This window comes from Meleagris gallopavo, chromosome 9, assembly GCF_000146605.3.
Source record: "Meleagris gallopavo isolate NT-WF06-2002-E0010 breed Aviagen turkey brand Nicholas breeding stock chromosome 9, Turkey_5.1, whole genome shotgun sequence".
NCBI lineage: Eukaryota > Metazoa > Chordata > Aves > Galliformes > Phasianidae > Meleagris > Meleagris gallopavo.
In genome coordinates this window covers 11283380-11296968 of record NC_015019.2, presented here as the reverse complement: position 1 = coordinate 11296968, position 13589 = coordinate 11283380, and the positions used below count along the sequence as shown (strand labels likewise).

Sequence of the window (13589 nt, the reverse complement as noted above, 5' to 3'; positions counted from 1 at the left end):
ACAACAAGGCCCATTGCCATGCAGAGGCACATCAGGACCTGTGCTAGAGACCAACAACAATGTGTTATCACTCAGAAAGAGTTTTAAGGCCCAGAGCTGAGCTTCCATTGGCTCCTGGGCCCATAGATGTGGGTGGAAGTCCCAGAACAGGCTATTAGTGCCCTCTGGTCTGGCCTCAGTATCAGTATTACCGGCACCTGTAAGAATTGCTTTAATTTTTAAAAAATAGGATTTTTCACTTGACAGTGAGGGTTGGTAAGTCCATCTATGTATGTTTGTCTCCCTGTCTGCCAGCCAGTCCTACTGTAGGACTGCTGAACCTCTTGATCATGCCACCTGGAGTAGAAAGCAGAGCAGAAATTGCAGAGATAGTTAGGTCTTACAGGCTTCAGACCTTTCAAAACTCCATTCTATTTTTGGCTGATTCATTTTTTGTAGATTTCTAACTCTGCCTCTAGCCATAGAGGTCCCCTTTGGACAAGTCTGCTTGCACAAAGATGTGTCCAAAAATGTGTCCAAAGCTGTGCACTTCACCCTTAGGCTGCTTTGCTATTGCTTGTTGCTCTACGCTGGCTGGTAGCATTACACCTTTAGCTCAGAGATTCATTTACCAGCTGGGAGCACATGGAAGCTTGCAGTACTCCCTGAGAAAGCTAATGTCTCACAGGGTGTAAGACCTTAGCACACTGAATAATATAAAATAATCCTGGAGGCAGAGGCAGGGAAAGGAGGCTGCTGCAGCTGCTTGCCATGACTTCTCTAGGAACATTCTTACTGTATTCTTAGCAGTATGTCACCCCAGTCTGAGCTCCAAACTCAATAGTGTGCTTGAATTTAGCACATGAACACAGCTTTTCCTACCAAAGGGAAAGGCAAGTTGTTAAATACTCCAGATATTTCAAGCAAGTCTGTGTGGTTGTTGTTTCCCAACCTTCAGGTCAAAGTACAGCTCTATAGGGAGCAGTGCTCAGAGTTCCTGTTTCCAAGCACTTTTTTTTTTTTTTAATTGTCTTCCCCTTTCTCCTGTGACGTGTCTCCTCGCACTGCTCAGCTCCAGGCAGCAGGAAAAGGACAGTCGTAAATCCAGCACCGGCTCACCCAGCTCTCTGCCTCTCCTTCAGGTACTCAGCCTCTTTTTGCAGCCCAGTTCCCTTGTGTTTGCTGAGGGGCCAACAAGGTTGTAGCTCACAAGGGACAGGAAAGTCTTGGGGAAGTTTGCTGCAGCTGGGACAAAAGAGCTCATGCAGCTGAGGAGCACCCAGGAGAACCTGCTGGGAGGAAAGTGCTTTGGTGGAGGTTCAGAGTCCAGGTAGATTGGAGGTGAGGTTGTTAACGACTAAACGCCATCTGTGACAAGAAGTACAATGAGTTCCTGTGACTGCAGGGGTGAGATGTCCTGGTGAAGTGTGACTGGTTTTATACTGTCAGCCAGGCTTTGTCAGCCACTTCCCATGCACTCTGCTACAGACGGGCAATGCCAGATGACATGAACTCAGCATAAAAGAATAAGCCAAGTTCCATTGCCAGTCAAGGCTGTTGAATTCCCCATATCTGCACGCTGCATCTCCATGAACCTCTGGTATCAGCTTCATGTACTGCTTGCTGCTGGAATGAGTTTGAAGGCAAAAAACAAGGCAAAAAGGGGTCAATGTTGTGGCTTATTTTCCTAATTTGTGCTTCTTGGCGCTCCTTCGTGTTAACAGGTTTATTTGCCACCAATTTACTTCCCTGAGAGGCAGCAGGAGATTTGGGATTTCCTTGCACAGTGGTGTAGATGGGGAATGTAATGAGGGTCTCAGAAAAGTGAATTGTCATTTGTGTCAGGATTTGGCTTTTTGAGAGAGAAATAAATGTAGGTAAGTTGTTAGTGATTTAAAGGTAACTTGACTCCATTTGTTATTGTCACAACTCTCCTAGTTTCCACAGCTTGGTTTTCTACAGGTAAAATCAACCCAAACTGAAACAAAATTAAAATTTCTCATCCCTCAAATACTTAATCAAGCTGTCAGAGCTAAATCCATTTATTTTCCACAGTGTGGTGCGAAGATGTTCCCAGTCTCTGAAGAAGACTCCAGAGAGGGTGGGAGGGAAGTTTCATACACATGGTCCATCGCTAGTGCACACAGAGTTCTTGGGGAGCTCAGCCATAAATGAAGTGATCAAGCTAGTTCTCCAGATGTGATGCCAGCCAGGGGATCTGACATATCCTACCAGAGCTAAGCAGGGGTCTGAGCCCCTTCTAGAGTAGAGAATTTATTGCTTCTGTACTTGTGCCACCTGCAGGCCAGAAGAAAACCCATTTGTGCTCCATTCATGGTTCAGTTCACAGCTGCCTGGATCATTTCCCTAAGCAGCTGGATGTTCCTAACCTTCATTTTCTAACAGGTTTTGCACTTTGTTCCCAGTTCTGAAATGATGTCCTGGAAGGAGAAGAGTATGAATCCACCCCCGTGTTTCATCCAGCACCTGGACCACCTTGTGTTGACTGTTAAGAGCATTGAGGACACTGTTGCCTTTTATTCCAAAGTCCTGGGCATGGAGGTGGTGACTTTCAAGGTAACAGGGGCCAAGCAAGCCTTGGGTCTCCGGGGCTTGGAGTTGCAGTCCTGCACTGGTGCCTGGTCCCTGTGGTTCTAACAGGGGATCTGGGTCATTTCCATAGTGTGGGGATGGTAAAACCAGCACAAGATACAGGCCATTAAATCCCGAGTTTCAGTAGAGTCAAGCTGAGTCAAAGAAAAATTCAAATCACACTGCAGAAGGAGCCAAAGTGACCCCCCCTCCCCCCCCCCCAGAGAAAAGGAGAAATTGTTATTGAAAAACAATATCTAAGACTGAAGAAGGCCACTTAAACTCACAAAGCTTCTTTGGAATCACAGAATGGTTGGGTTGGAAGGCATCTTTAAGCCCACCCAGTTCCAACCTTCTGCCATGGGCTGTCTTCCCCCAACCAGCTCAGGCTGCCCCTGGCCTTGAGCACCTCCAGGGATGGGGTATCCACAATTTCTTTGGGCACCCTGTCTCAGTGCCTCACTACCCTCTAAGTATAGAATTTCTTCCTAACATCTGACCTAAATTTCCCCTCTTTTAGTTTAAAGCCATTTCCCATTGTCTTATCATTATTATACCGGGCAAAAATTTAGTCCCCCTCTTGCTTATGAGCTCCCTCTAAGTACTGGAAGGCTGCAGTGAGGTCTCCCTGGAGCCTTCTCTTTTCCAGGCTAAACAAGTGCAGATCCCTCAGCCTGTCTTCATAGGAGAAGTGCTCTAGAACTTTGATCATCTTCATGAGCCTTCTGTTTAACTTTTCCAACAGCTCTGAATCCTTCATGTGCTGGGGATCCACTGGCAAGCTTAAGACAGGATAGCTAACATTTTCAGAACAACACCAATGCATCTCTTACCAAATCATAGGGCAATTTGACATGTTTTGACCATATCCATTGCACCTCATTAACTCCAAAACCTATTTCATTGTCTCCTGCTCCATCAGGCCTCTTAAAATCAGTTCCATTTACATTCCAGGACTGCAGTGAGCAATGATTTGTTTTTCAGATGGCACAAATAGCAACTCACTGCTTTTGCATTTCCATAGAGCTTGGCACTCAGTTGCTTTGCAAGCTTGCAGAAATCTTGACCATCTGCAAAGAAAAGAGGTGCTCAAACCTCAGTGTCTTCTGACTGCCTCAATTTTGTTCACACTGCTGTTCTCAAAATGTGCATTATCATTATTATTATTATTATTATTATTATTATTATTATTATTATTACTATCATGCCTGTCCTACAGACAGGATTCCCAAAACTGAGCACTTATACCATCAGATCTTGGAAGTAGTTACATGTGGCCAGGGGACTTTATTGGGTCACTGCACCTGGAGGGATGTTTTGGAGCCTTGCAGCAGCCACTTCTTGCCTTGAGCTGCCACATCAAGGGCCCAAAGTTATCAGCATTACAACCAAGTCCCCAGGACTTTCAAGACTACACAGCTGAGGGGATACTAAAAGCTTCCAATCCAGGAAGTCTCATTGGAGATTGATTCTTTTACTTGGGGACAGGGAAATCGCAAAGCTTTACGTTTTGGCAACCAGAAGTTTAACCTGCATGAAGTTGGGAAGGAGTTTGAACCTAAAGCTCGATGCCCAGTCCCTGGCTCTGCAGATATCTGCCTTATCACAGAGACATCCCTGGACCATCTCCTGGGTCATCTGAAGGTAAGGAAGGCTCAGAGTAACACAAATCCTTGTAAGCCTGGGAGGCACTAAGCTGGAGCCTCACAAGTGACACTTCTAAGATCTTGCTTTGGGGAATGTCAGAATTTTCTCACGCAACAACTCAGATTTGCAAGACTGGAATCTTTTAAGATTCCCTGGAGCATTAAAACCCTGCTTTTATTTTTCCTCCCAGGTTTGTGGAGTGAACATTGAAGAAGGTCCCGTGGCCAGGACTGGTGCTGTGGGTCCAATAACATCTGTATACTTCCGAGACCCTGATGAGAATCTGATTGAAGTTTCTAGGTACATCACAGATAAGAGTGAAGCCAGTGGAAGGGAATCCTAACCACGACCCATTCTCTGCCCAAGTCCCAGTTGGAAGCCTGATGCAGGTGTCAGCATTAATTTTGTAAACTTAGAACAAGGCTCAACTCCCAGCTAGAAACATAGAACTGCATGAGAGCTTTCTCAAGACAAGATCAGCTCTGGCTTGCTGAGACCTTACCTCTGGATATGAATCACTGAATCACAGAATCATAGAATCCTTAGAATTGGAAGGGACCTCTGAAGGCCATCTAGTCCAACTCCACAGCTAGATCAGATTGCCCAGGGCCTTACCCAGCCTCACTCTGAAAATTTCTAGGCATGGGGCATCAACTACATCACTAGACAACCTGTTGTAATGCCTCACCGCCCTCACTGAAAAATCTTTTTTCTTATATTTAACCTAAATATACCCTCCTACTTTTATAAATCAACATCGGTTGAGATTTCATGTCTTTGCTAGAAGATGCGTCCTTGCCTATCTAGGAACTGAGGACTGAGATCCAGTGTCTGACATACAAATTGCTCACAAGACTGAAGATCTGTGTGTCATACTCAACTTTGCATTAATACTTGAAAAGTGACAGAATTCTGTTAATCTGGGATGGGAGAAATTAGCAGTGAACTGGCTGCTGATGGAGAGGAGGATGTGTAACGCTAGACATCTCATTGCTGATTTCTCCCATCCCACATGAACAGAATCCTGTCACTTTTCAAGTCCCTGCAAAATCTAGCTGAGGGAGAAAGAGGGTGCTAAGGGAACAGTGGTATCAGGCAAAGAAATTCTAAATTGGCTCCACTTTCAGCCCAGCCTGGTTGTCTAAGACTGTCACTATCTGAGTTTCCTTCTTTCTTTAATTCCTTCAGTTATTGAAAAGCATAAAAGAACAAAAAGGGGTTACTTGGCGTTTTTCAAGGAGAGCAGTTCCTCAGATGGCCACACTGCGGTAGTAACGTTATCATCAAGGAGATAGTGCTGGAAGACAGAGTGAACTTCTCTGACCTCTATATTCAAAATCACCTCTATAATTGAAATAATCCGCGAATTGAGCTTTTGAAAAAAAAAAAAAATTCTGATGGTATATCCTGTGAAGTCCATGGTGGAAATAAACCCCAAATCTTAATAAATGCAATGCTTCTCATTACCCAAAACTTGTGTCAGTGTCAGTGGCAGGAGAGAAGGCAGCTTGCAGTTCGGATCAAATCACCTGTGGGAATGAACGATAAGCTTTCCCATGGGATATGGAAACTCACCCTTTGCTTTGGCCGCGGAGAGCAAAAGGGGACCCCTGGGGATGGGAAGCTGGGAACGGGGACCTCGGTCTGGGAGCCCCGGGGCCGCGGCCGCTCTCCAGGGTGCTGACGACTGCCAGGAAGCGTCGCTCCTACTGACCCCGGCTCCCCAGCTTCTCCCTGCCCAGGCTCGTGTTCCAGCCCAGCCCCATTCACTTTGGGCCTGAGATTGTCCTCAGTGACTGCTTGCTAGCAGATGACCTTCCTGGCTCTGTGCTGGAAGTGTTTATTCCACTGAGCTTGCGACTGTGGATATGCTTGTGAAGAAAGGTCTCCTTTTCTTAATTTTATTTAAGTGTACTTTTTCTTGGAACAGCAATAGAAGGAAGGCGCAAAGGATATTTTCCTACTCAGCTGGGAGAAGAAGTTATAAATGTTGTTTGTGTCATATTAATAACTGAATTATCCTCGGTGTCAAACAAACTTGCCCATAGTATCTACAGACCAATTCGTCTCAGACTGAAGACTGTTGACAATCAATGATCTCAGCTTCAGCTCATCCTGTCCTAACCTCTGCTAGCCTCTGTTGCTTTCCCCTTTTATTTCAAAGCCGTTCTATTGTATATGTTTGAATTAAAGCTGAAAGACTACATAATGTGGCATTAGATTTTTATGCAGTAATAATAATAATAAAAAAAAAAGAATTCATTTTTTTATTTAGAAAGACTCAGAGTAACTATGCTAGACAGTATGAGAGGATTACATTATGAATGGATTACATCAGTTGGGCAAATATTTTCTTCTGGCTTGGAAGTTCTTTGCAGAGTCCACTACTAGCAAGATAAAAACGAACCAGCCCACATTCCTTCTTGCCTGTCTAGTCCCATCTCAGTCCTCTCAGCAGAAGACAACCCTGAATTTCCCAGCAGGTTCTGTATCTACATCATGATCATACTGGAAACAAGTCCTTTAGATAAGCAGTCACAGTATTTGTTTGATGTGCATAGGAATATTGCATAGTTCTCCATCTTGCTTCTCAAAAACAACTAAATGTAAGAATTCTTTCAGTGAATCGTTATTCAGGAGTACAAGTCACAGATTTTACCACAGCTAGAAAGATGATTTAGGGGTTTCCTCTTTATGTTTTCACCCCTGTCAGGGAAGAGAGATAGGAAATTCCCAATGTGAGTCACAGCACGCTTGTACCCAAGTGACAATCCAGAGTGGCCCATCTCTTCACTGACTACAAAGATGACCTCTGGAAAGCTAGCTCTGATAGGTGCCTGGGTGATCTGTCCAAACCCAGGAGGGATGATGTGTCACAGCCCTATGATCACCTTGCAGAGGTGTAGGATGTAAATATAGGACTAATGTAGGATTCCTCAATTGGCTGCATTTCATTCAGATAAGACATAGAGGCTTTAAGAGTCATTTAACCATTCCTTCTACATAGAGAATTGACAACAACTTCCTAAGGGTTGGACATATTGGAAGGTTTTGCTGGAAAAAAAAAAAATCCTTCTCTGCTTGAGAGTTTTGCAGGCAGGGCTGTTTACAGTAACTCTGATAGGTTTTTCATCTGTCCAGTACAACTATCTAATCATGATCCAAAAAGTGCTCAGAGGAGCATTAAGGAAAGCACACATTTTGCAGCTGAGTGTCCTCCTCTTCTCCTCTTCCCAGACTCAGCAGTTAGGCATTCTATACAAAAATAACCTTGAACACAACTTTAAAAATATCTGGACTCTCCTTTGTAGGGAACCAGCTTCAAGATAATACCCCAGGATTTTCATAGATATCCATGGGAGTTTTTGGCATCTGTAGTCAGCTTTCAGCTACTCAGAAACAACTGAGTCAAATTTAATCTGTGTACTAATTACACAGACACACTTTTTGTCTCATGGACTTCTTTGATACTAATGCATCTACTTTGTCTTCAAGGGATAAGAACTTTCCTATCATTGGGAAAGAATAGTAAAGCACCAACAAAGAAAGGAATCAGTTTCTCTGAGATAAATCCCTTGTCAAAAATGCATTCTTTCACAGGCTACAGGCCAGATGAGAGCTATCTGACAGGTTCTCCAGATTGTCCACCATAGAGATGATGGTTTCTACCTTTTCTTCTGGAAGCACATGAGAGGCATTGGATCGAAACTTCTTCAGGAGTGATTCCCTGCTAAGAGGCTTCCTCCAGTGCCCATAAAAAGTGTCACATTTGCCTGTCAGGACATCCCCACTCTTCAGGAGCACTGCCACCTCTCCGTACATTTTGTCAAAGTTAGCCACATTATCTTCAGGGTGCTCCACTACCACTTTGTGGAGCAGTTCCCTCAGCTCCTGCCGGTGGATGCTGCTCTCTGTGAAGGAGCTGAGGCCCACTTCTCCATCCAACAGGGCTGTACAGGCATTGAACTGGAAGGAGTGTCTGGCCTCGTGTTCTGAGTTGGGGAAAGGCCTATTGATGTACTTTGACACTGGGATCTTCAGCACAATGGTACGGATCAAAGAGGGAGAGAAGGACCCTGCATAGTTGATGAAGAGGTTCCGAACGGACAAGGCAGCATCCACCACCCAGTGCATCCCCAGGTGGGCTGGGAATCGCTTGAAAGCAATATCCTGCTTCTCCAAGAGGAACTCATGGTGCTCACTTGGTGTGGACAGTGGTCTGGGTTGATAGATGCTGTAAAAAGCACTGAATCCAGAGCAACCAGAGATATCATCCAGAATGAAAGGGTTAGCTTCCATTCCTCGGGCAGCCAGCAGTGCTGCTTCAAAGCCCAGGCGGGTGGCATTCCCAATATGCAATGGCTTGGCTTGTGTGGCAGCATTTGCCATGGGTGCTCCTGCAAGCGAAGCAGCGATGCCCAAGGCATGGGTACACTGGGTCATGCTGAGAGACAGCAGCTTTGCAGTGGCTGCAGCACTGCCCATAGTACCGACTACTGAAGGAGGGTGGAACCTGAAGGGGAAATTGCAGGTATAAGCATGGAAGTGTCAGTGGAAATCAGCCAGTGGAAATCTCTCATGGATCTGTGGTGGATGGGGTTCAGCTGACTCAATATTTAGCCATATGCAGACTAAGCATCTGCTTGAAACTTCACTGGAGAAAGAAGTTTCCATCCCCAGAAGGTTGTTTTTTTTTTTTGTTCTCCCTAAGAGGTGGCATGACTTGTGCCCATATTGCTAAATTTTCACCCAAATTTCACCCTTCCATACAAATAAAGTGTCCTTATGCAACATGCCCAATGGCAACATGTCCTGGTTGATGCCCTGGGACTGCACCAGATTCTCAGTCGTCTTGGTGGTTATTTTGGGGGAAAGATCATTGAAGTTCACCAAATGAACATGAGATAAGTGGTGCCTCGTCAGCCCTGGCATTGAGCTCTCAGCAGAACTTTATCCTCATCTTGAGTTCAGATGGTCTTAGAGTGGCATTTTAAAACCCTGAGCAAGCCCATGAACATTAACCAACCCTCTTCCCATGCTCACTCTTAGTGGCCATGTTGAGTCTTTAGGGAAATATGGTTGACCTCTGCTTTTGTTTGAGACCTGGACATTTCCCCAGAGGGCTTGGTACAGTGGCACTGAGCTTGTAAAGCTGCATGAGCTACCACAGGAAGATAAGTCGCATGCTTATACTTGTTTTTGTTCCTGAAATTACTACGCTATGCTCTACCTCTTACCACTCACACCAGTCTACTAGGTGAACAAAAAGATTTACCTTTTGGGAATATTGTGAGCCTCAGTGGAGAAATGCATGAGCCTTCCTTGCACTTCCAAGCCGACATTAAATGCCAGCAGGAAATCCAGGCCATTGGGTTTGGAGTTTGGAGGTAGCATCTGAGAAGCTGCCAGGAGAGCTGGAAGAACAGCCCCTGATGGGTGAGTAGCAGGGTGCCAGGTATCATCAAAGTCCATGGAGTGAGTCTGTCAGACAAATGTAGATAAGAACATGATAGTGGGGTGGGTGAGAGCTGAAGGGATCCTTGCTAATATCAATGAGGCTACAGCAACTTCCACCTGTCATGCAGAGATCCCTATGGTTGCTGGTTATTCCCCTCTAAAAACAGCTTGCAATTCTACAGAGCCAACCACGACTTCTTGGCCTCCATTGTCCCTCCAAAGCACCTAGGCGTCTTCCTGTAATACTAATAAGTGTTTTGAAGGCACTGCAAAGCAGAGTTTCTCCTGGAAAAGCCTGCCTTACCGCAACACCATTAGTGAACGCAGCCAGAGTCGGGGACAGCTTCATACCAGGCTTGCCATAGACATTGCTCACAGCAACTGAAGAGTACAGCTCCTGTGAAAAGGAGATTCAGATTAGATCTTGAGTGAAGAAGGGATTGTATGATGCCCTCCTGCAAGGCCAAGTCCTAGTATCCATAAAATAAGGTCATGGCTGTGCTGATGGGGTCACAGTGGGGGCCACATAAATACACAGTAATATGAAGCTGCTCCTACCAGGCAGTACTTCAGAGCAATATCAAACACATGGGTCGTGCTGCCCACAAGGCCAACGCCAATGCTGTCAAGGATCATCCTCTTGCTTCTGTGACGGACTATCTTGGACAGGTGCTCAGGTCGGACTGCGTGGATGAAGGAGGCAAAGCTGCTGGTCACGGTCTCCTCTGGAGCACTCCTGGCCACCACTGCAGCACCAAAAGAGAGGAGAGGGTTAAAAGTCTATGGGACATGTAATGACAGCTCACAGCTCTTCACCTTTTGGTCTTACTGAAATTAATGAAGAGGAAAGACAGGTGGAGAGTGCAGGATGTGGCCAGAATATCCCTTGGGTCACATAGCTGCAGCTCTGGGTTGCTCCTCATGTAGTTTCAAGGATGTACAAGTGAAGGACATCCAGGCTTCAAACACATCCCCCCACTTGGGCTTCAAGCAGCCATCTTTCAGGGGTGTCAGTACCCCCAGACATGTCAACGTATCCCTGTGTCTGCCAAAAAGGCAGAGCAGGTGCCCTGCTGCATTACCAGTAGAACCCATTGAGAGCTCATCACATAAAATAAAGCCTAAACTTCGTCCCAATTATGTGCTATAGCTTCCATTATTTTTGCCAAGCAGCATTAGACCCCAAGCCTGGATTTTTCAATAAGCTTGGTCCTGCGAGGAGTGAGGAGCCTGGACTCAGCCAGCAAGCAAAGTTCTTAAGCCCTATGGACTGAAAAGGATGCTAGTGCTTAAAGAGAAAAATTCCTTTGTATATCCTTTCATTATTCGGCTCAACGTATCAGAGGATTTATAGCCTCTGTTTCAGAAGGGCATTAAACCAGAAGATCACCTGAGATTGCTATTCAAGGGGAAGTTTATCTCCATCTCTGAAAATACCTTTGCTGTTAGATAGGAAGGAACACATTCAGCTTCCCACGGAAAAGTTAGTGTCTGTATTTATGACCTGTAAGGTAGATCTGGGCAGATAGCACTGACTATTGGCACCTTTATACTTGCAAGTCACCATTTCCAGGTCTTTAGAGGTGTAACATTTCTATGGAAAATATCCAATTTGGAACCATTTTTATTTCAGTGACAAATTGCTTTGTTTTGATGAATTTATAGAGTTACAGTTATTATGATCCACTATAATCTACAATATCATTATGAGAGGCTCACATGAGAGTAGGAAAACTATAAAATTCACTATAGCTAGTATTTGCATGATTTCAACTCCATATATATGTATTTATAAATGTGAGTGCTGGTATAGTAGATGCATATATACAAATAAAAGACAAATTAAACCAAATGAAACCAATACATGAAAAAGTCAAGATGAGCAAATCGAGAAAATAAAAACTCTTTCTTTCAACACCTAAAAGGAAACATCATCAAAATCAACAAGTACACATGACACTATATTTTTTAAACAGAAATTTTCCCAATTAGACAAAATGACCATTCCCTAATTTCACTAGGATGCATTCATTCTTAAATGTCATGACTACTGACTCACAGTTTGCTTGCAATGGTGTTTGGACTCACCTAGAGCCGGGGAGTCTGAAATCCACTTGTAAACACAGCTGAGAATGTCATCATTGCTGTGACTCACGGAAAAAAAATCACCCCTTGCTGCAGCTCTGCAGAATGGATCACTATAGGAATCTGTACCACTCAGCAGTTTGAAAACCCTTCTGCAGACCAAATCAGTGCCCTCCCTGTGGGCATCTCCCTTACACTGCAAATGGGAGCACCAACGCCCTTGAGGAGGGGGAAACTGTGAACTCCAATTGGATTGGAGAGGCTGGAGGAAAACCTGCCGGAATTGCGCTGCACCCATGAAATGTTGTTTGCTGTTTTACTGTAATCAATTACTCTTTTCACTGTAGTAGTGATATTTTTTAACCCTTCAATTAAAGACACTTAATGACAGCAGTGTTTTCATCCCGCTATGACAGCCCTACTGCAGAACTGAATTAAAAAATAAGACTCTGTTCTAGTAAAACTCTCTGAGAGCAAATGGATTTGCATAGATTATTATTTCTGTTGCTTCAAGTGTCTGAAGTGCCACAAATTGCATTTATTTCATTAAGAACTCATTCAAATTGAAGTTAATAAGCAACATTTATAACAGACCAAAGGGCTGCACCGCTCAGCCATGCTCAATTTGTCTGAAGAGGGAAGCTGTATGCAGCTGTGAGACAGGGAAAGTAATCAGAGAATCTCTTCAAGTAACGCTAAGAGCAAGGTCAGATGTGAGAAAGATGTAAGAGAAAACACAGGAGTTAGGAATCTATGCAATGACAGCTACAATTCAAATTTCTTCAATTTATGGCCAAAGTGTAAGAATTTGGAAAGTCTGGTTCTCAGCCAGTTAAAGTCTCCATTTAAGCACAGGGCTAGTAATCAACATTTTTATCATTTGTTCCACTCAGGGCAATAATCAGTGTAATGAGACCCCCCCAAGCACACTTCATCTTCCAAGAATTTGAGAGGATTAGCTCAGTATACTTAGTAAGTACACAATTATCTTGAGATGCTCTTTAAAAAATACAGATACAAACCGTGAGCAGCAGTTTTATGCACTTGCCGGGAGCTTCCCAGGAACTTCTGAGATCTCTAGAGTAAAGACAGAGAAAGATCATTTGTCACCCAAGCTGCCTGAACTTTTTCGGAGCCGTTTTACTGGTTGTGCCTCTAACATGGCAGTGGAAGACACAGATCAAATGAGCGGATAAAGCTCACTTTCAGAGCTGACATATTTAAAGGAGAAAAAAAAATATTTTCCAAAGCTCAGCCCGGTAGGGGTGCCAAGAACAGCCAGGGAAATCGAGCAGTGCAGTGGAAGGGGCACACAGACAAGCAGATCTGCCATGGGATCCTCCTGCAGCCGTGAGCAGGACCAGCTCCGAGTGGGCAGGAGGAGACAGAACCGCACAGCACATCCCAAAAACAGCAACCCCACCACAGCACCATGCAGAACACATTTGGGATGTATAAAAGTAACAGCCATGGAAGGAAGGGGTTAGTAAATGTGAATAAAGTGTCTGTGAAAACCGTCTGGTTTTGTCAATATTGGGGCAGGTTCCCATTTAATGCCATGACAATTTTGACCACTCTGGGAACTGCCCGGAAAGCGACAAGACCTCCTTAAAGTGAGAAAGGAAAGATCGGAGATGGATAAGTTTTGTACACAAAATAGTATTTACCTGCAAAGTTAAGAAGACCATTCCGGTGGCTGCTCCCAGCTCTTAATGCCCAGCTCTGCACTGCTCTATTCGAGGGCTAGGAGAGGTATTTGTCTGAAAGGTGCTTTGGTGTCAGGGTTTATATATGCTTCTGAAAGGCAATTTGCTTTTTGTTGGTTGTTT

General features: G+C 44.5%; 2 protein-coding genes across 3 annotated transcripts; one reads left to right on the top strand and one right to left on the bottom strand.

The window, feature by feature from the left end:
* The first annotated feature begins 1006 nt into the window (after positions 1–1006).
* GLOD5 (glyoxalase domain containing 5) lies at positions 1007–5333 on the top strand. Its single transcript, XM_010715316.3, has 4 exons — positions 1007–1121; positions 2386–2556; positions 4060–4215; positions 4409–5333. Exons 2-4 carry the CDS (start codon positions 2413–2415, stop codon positions 4559–4561), a joined length of 453 nt encoding a protein of 150 aa, XP_010713618.1. The 5' UTR covers positions 1007–1121; positions 2386–2412; the 3' UTR covers positions 4562–5333.
* A 1943-nt stretch (positions 5334–7276) lies between these two features.
* Positions 7277–13530, bottom strand: LOC100546964 (cis-aconitate decarboxylase-like). Of its 2 annotated transcripts, XM_010715317.3 has the most exons (6): positions 13428–13530; positions 12783–12837; positions 10234–10421; positions 9980–10072; positions 9494–9699; positions 7277–8731 (listed from the first exon to the last, which is right to left on the bottom strand). In XM_010715317.3, exons 1-6 carry the CDS (start codon positions 13446–13448, stop codon positions 7813–7815), a joined length of 1482 nt encoding a protein of 493 aa, XP_010713619.1. In that variant the 5' UTR covers positions 13449–13530; the 3' UTR covers positions 7277–7812. The 2 variants fall into 2 exon arrangements, with proteins under 2 accessions (XP_010713619.1, XP_019473782.1); XM_019618237.2 differs by lacking the exons at positions 12783–12837; positions 13428–13530 and adding an exon at positions 11764–12073.
* Positions 13531–13589: the final 59 nt, after the last annotated feature.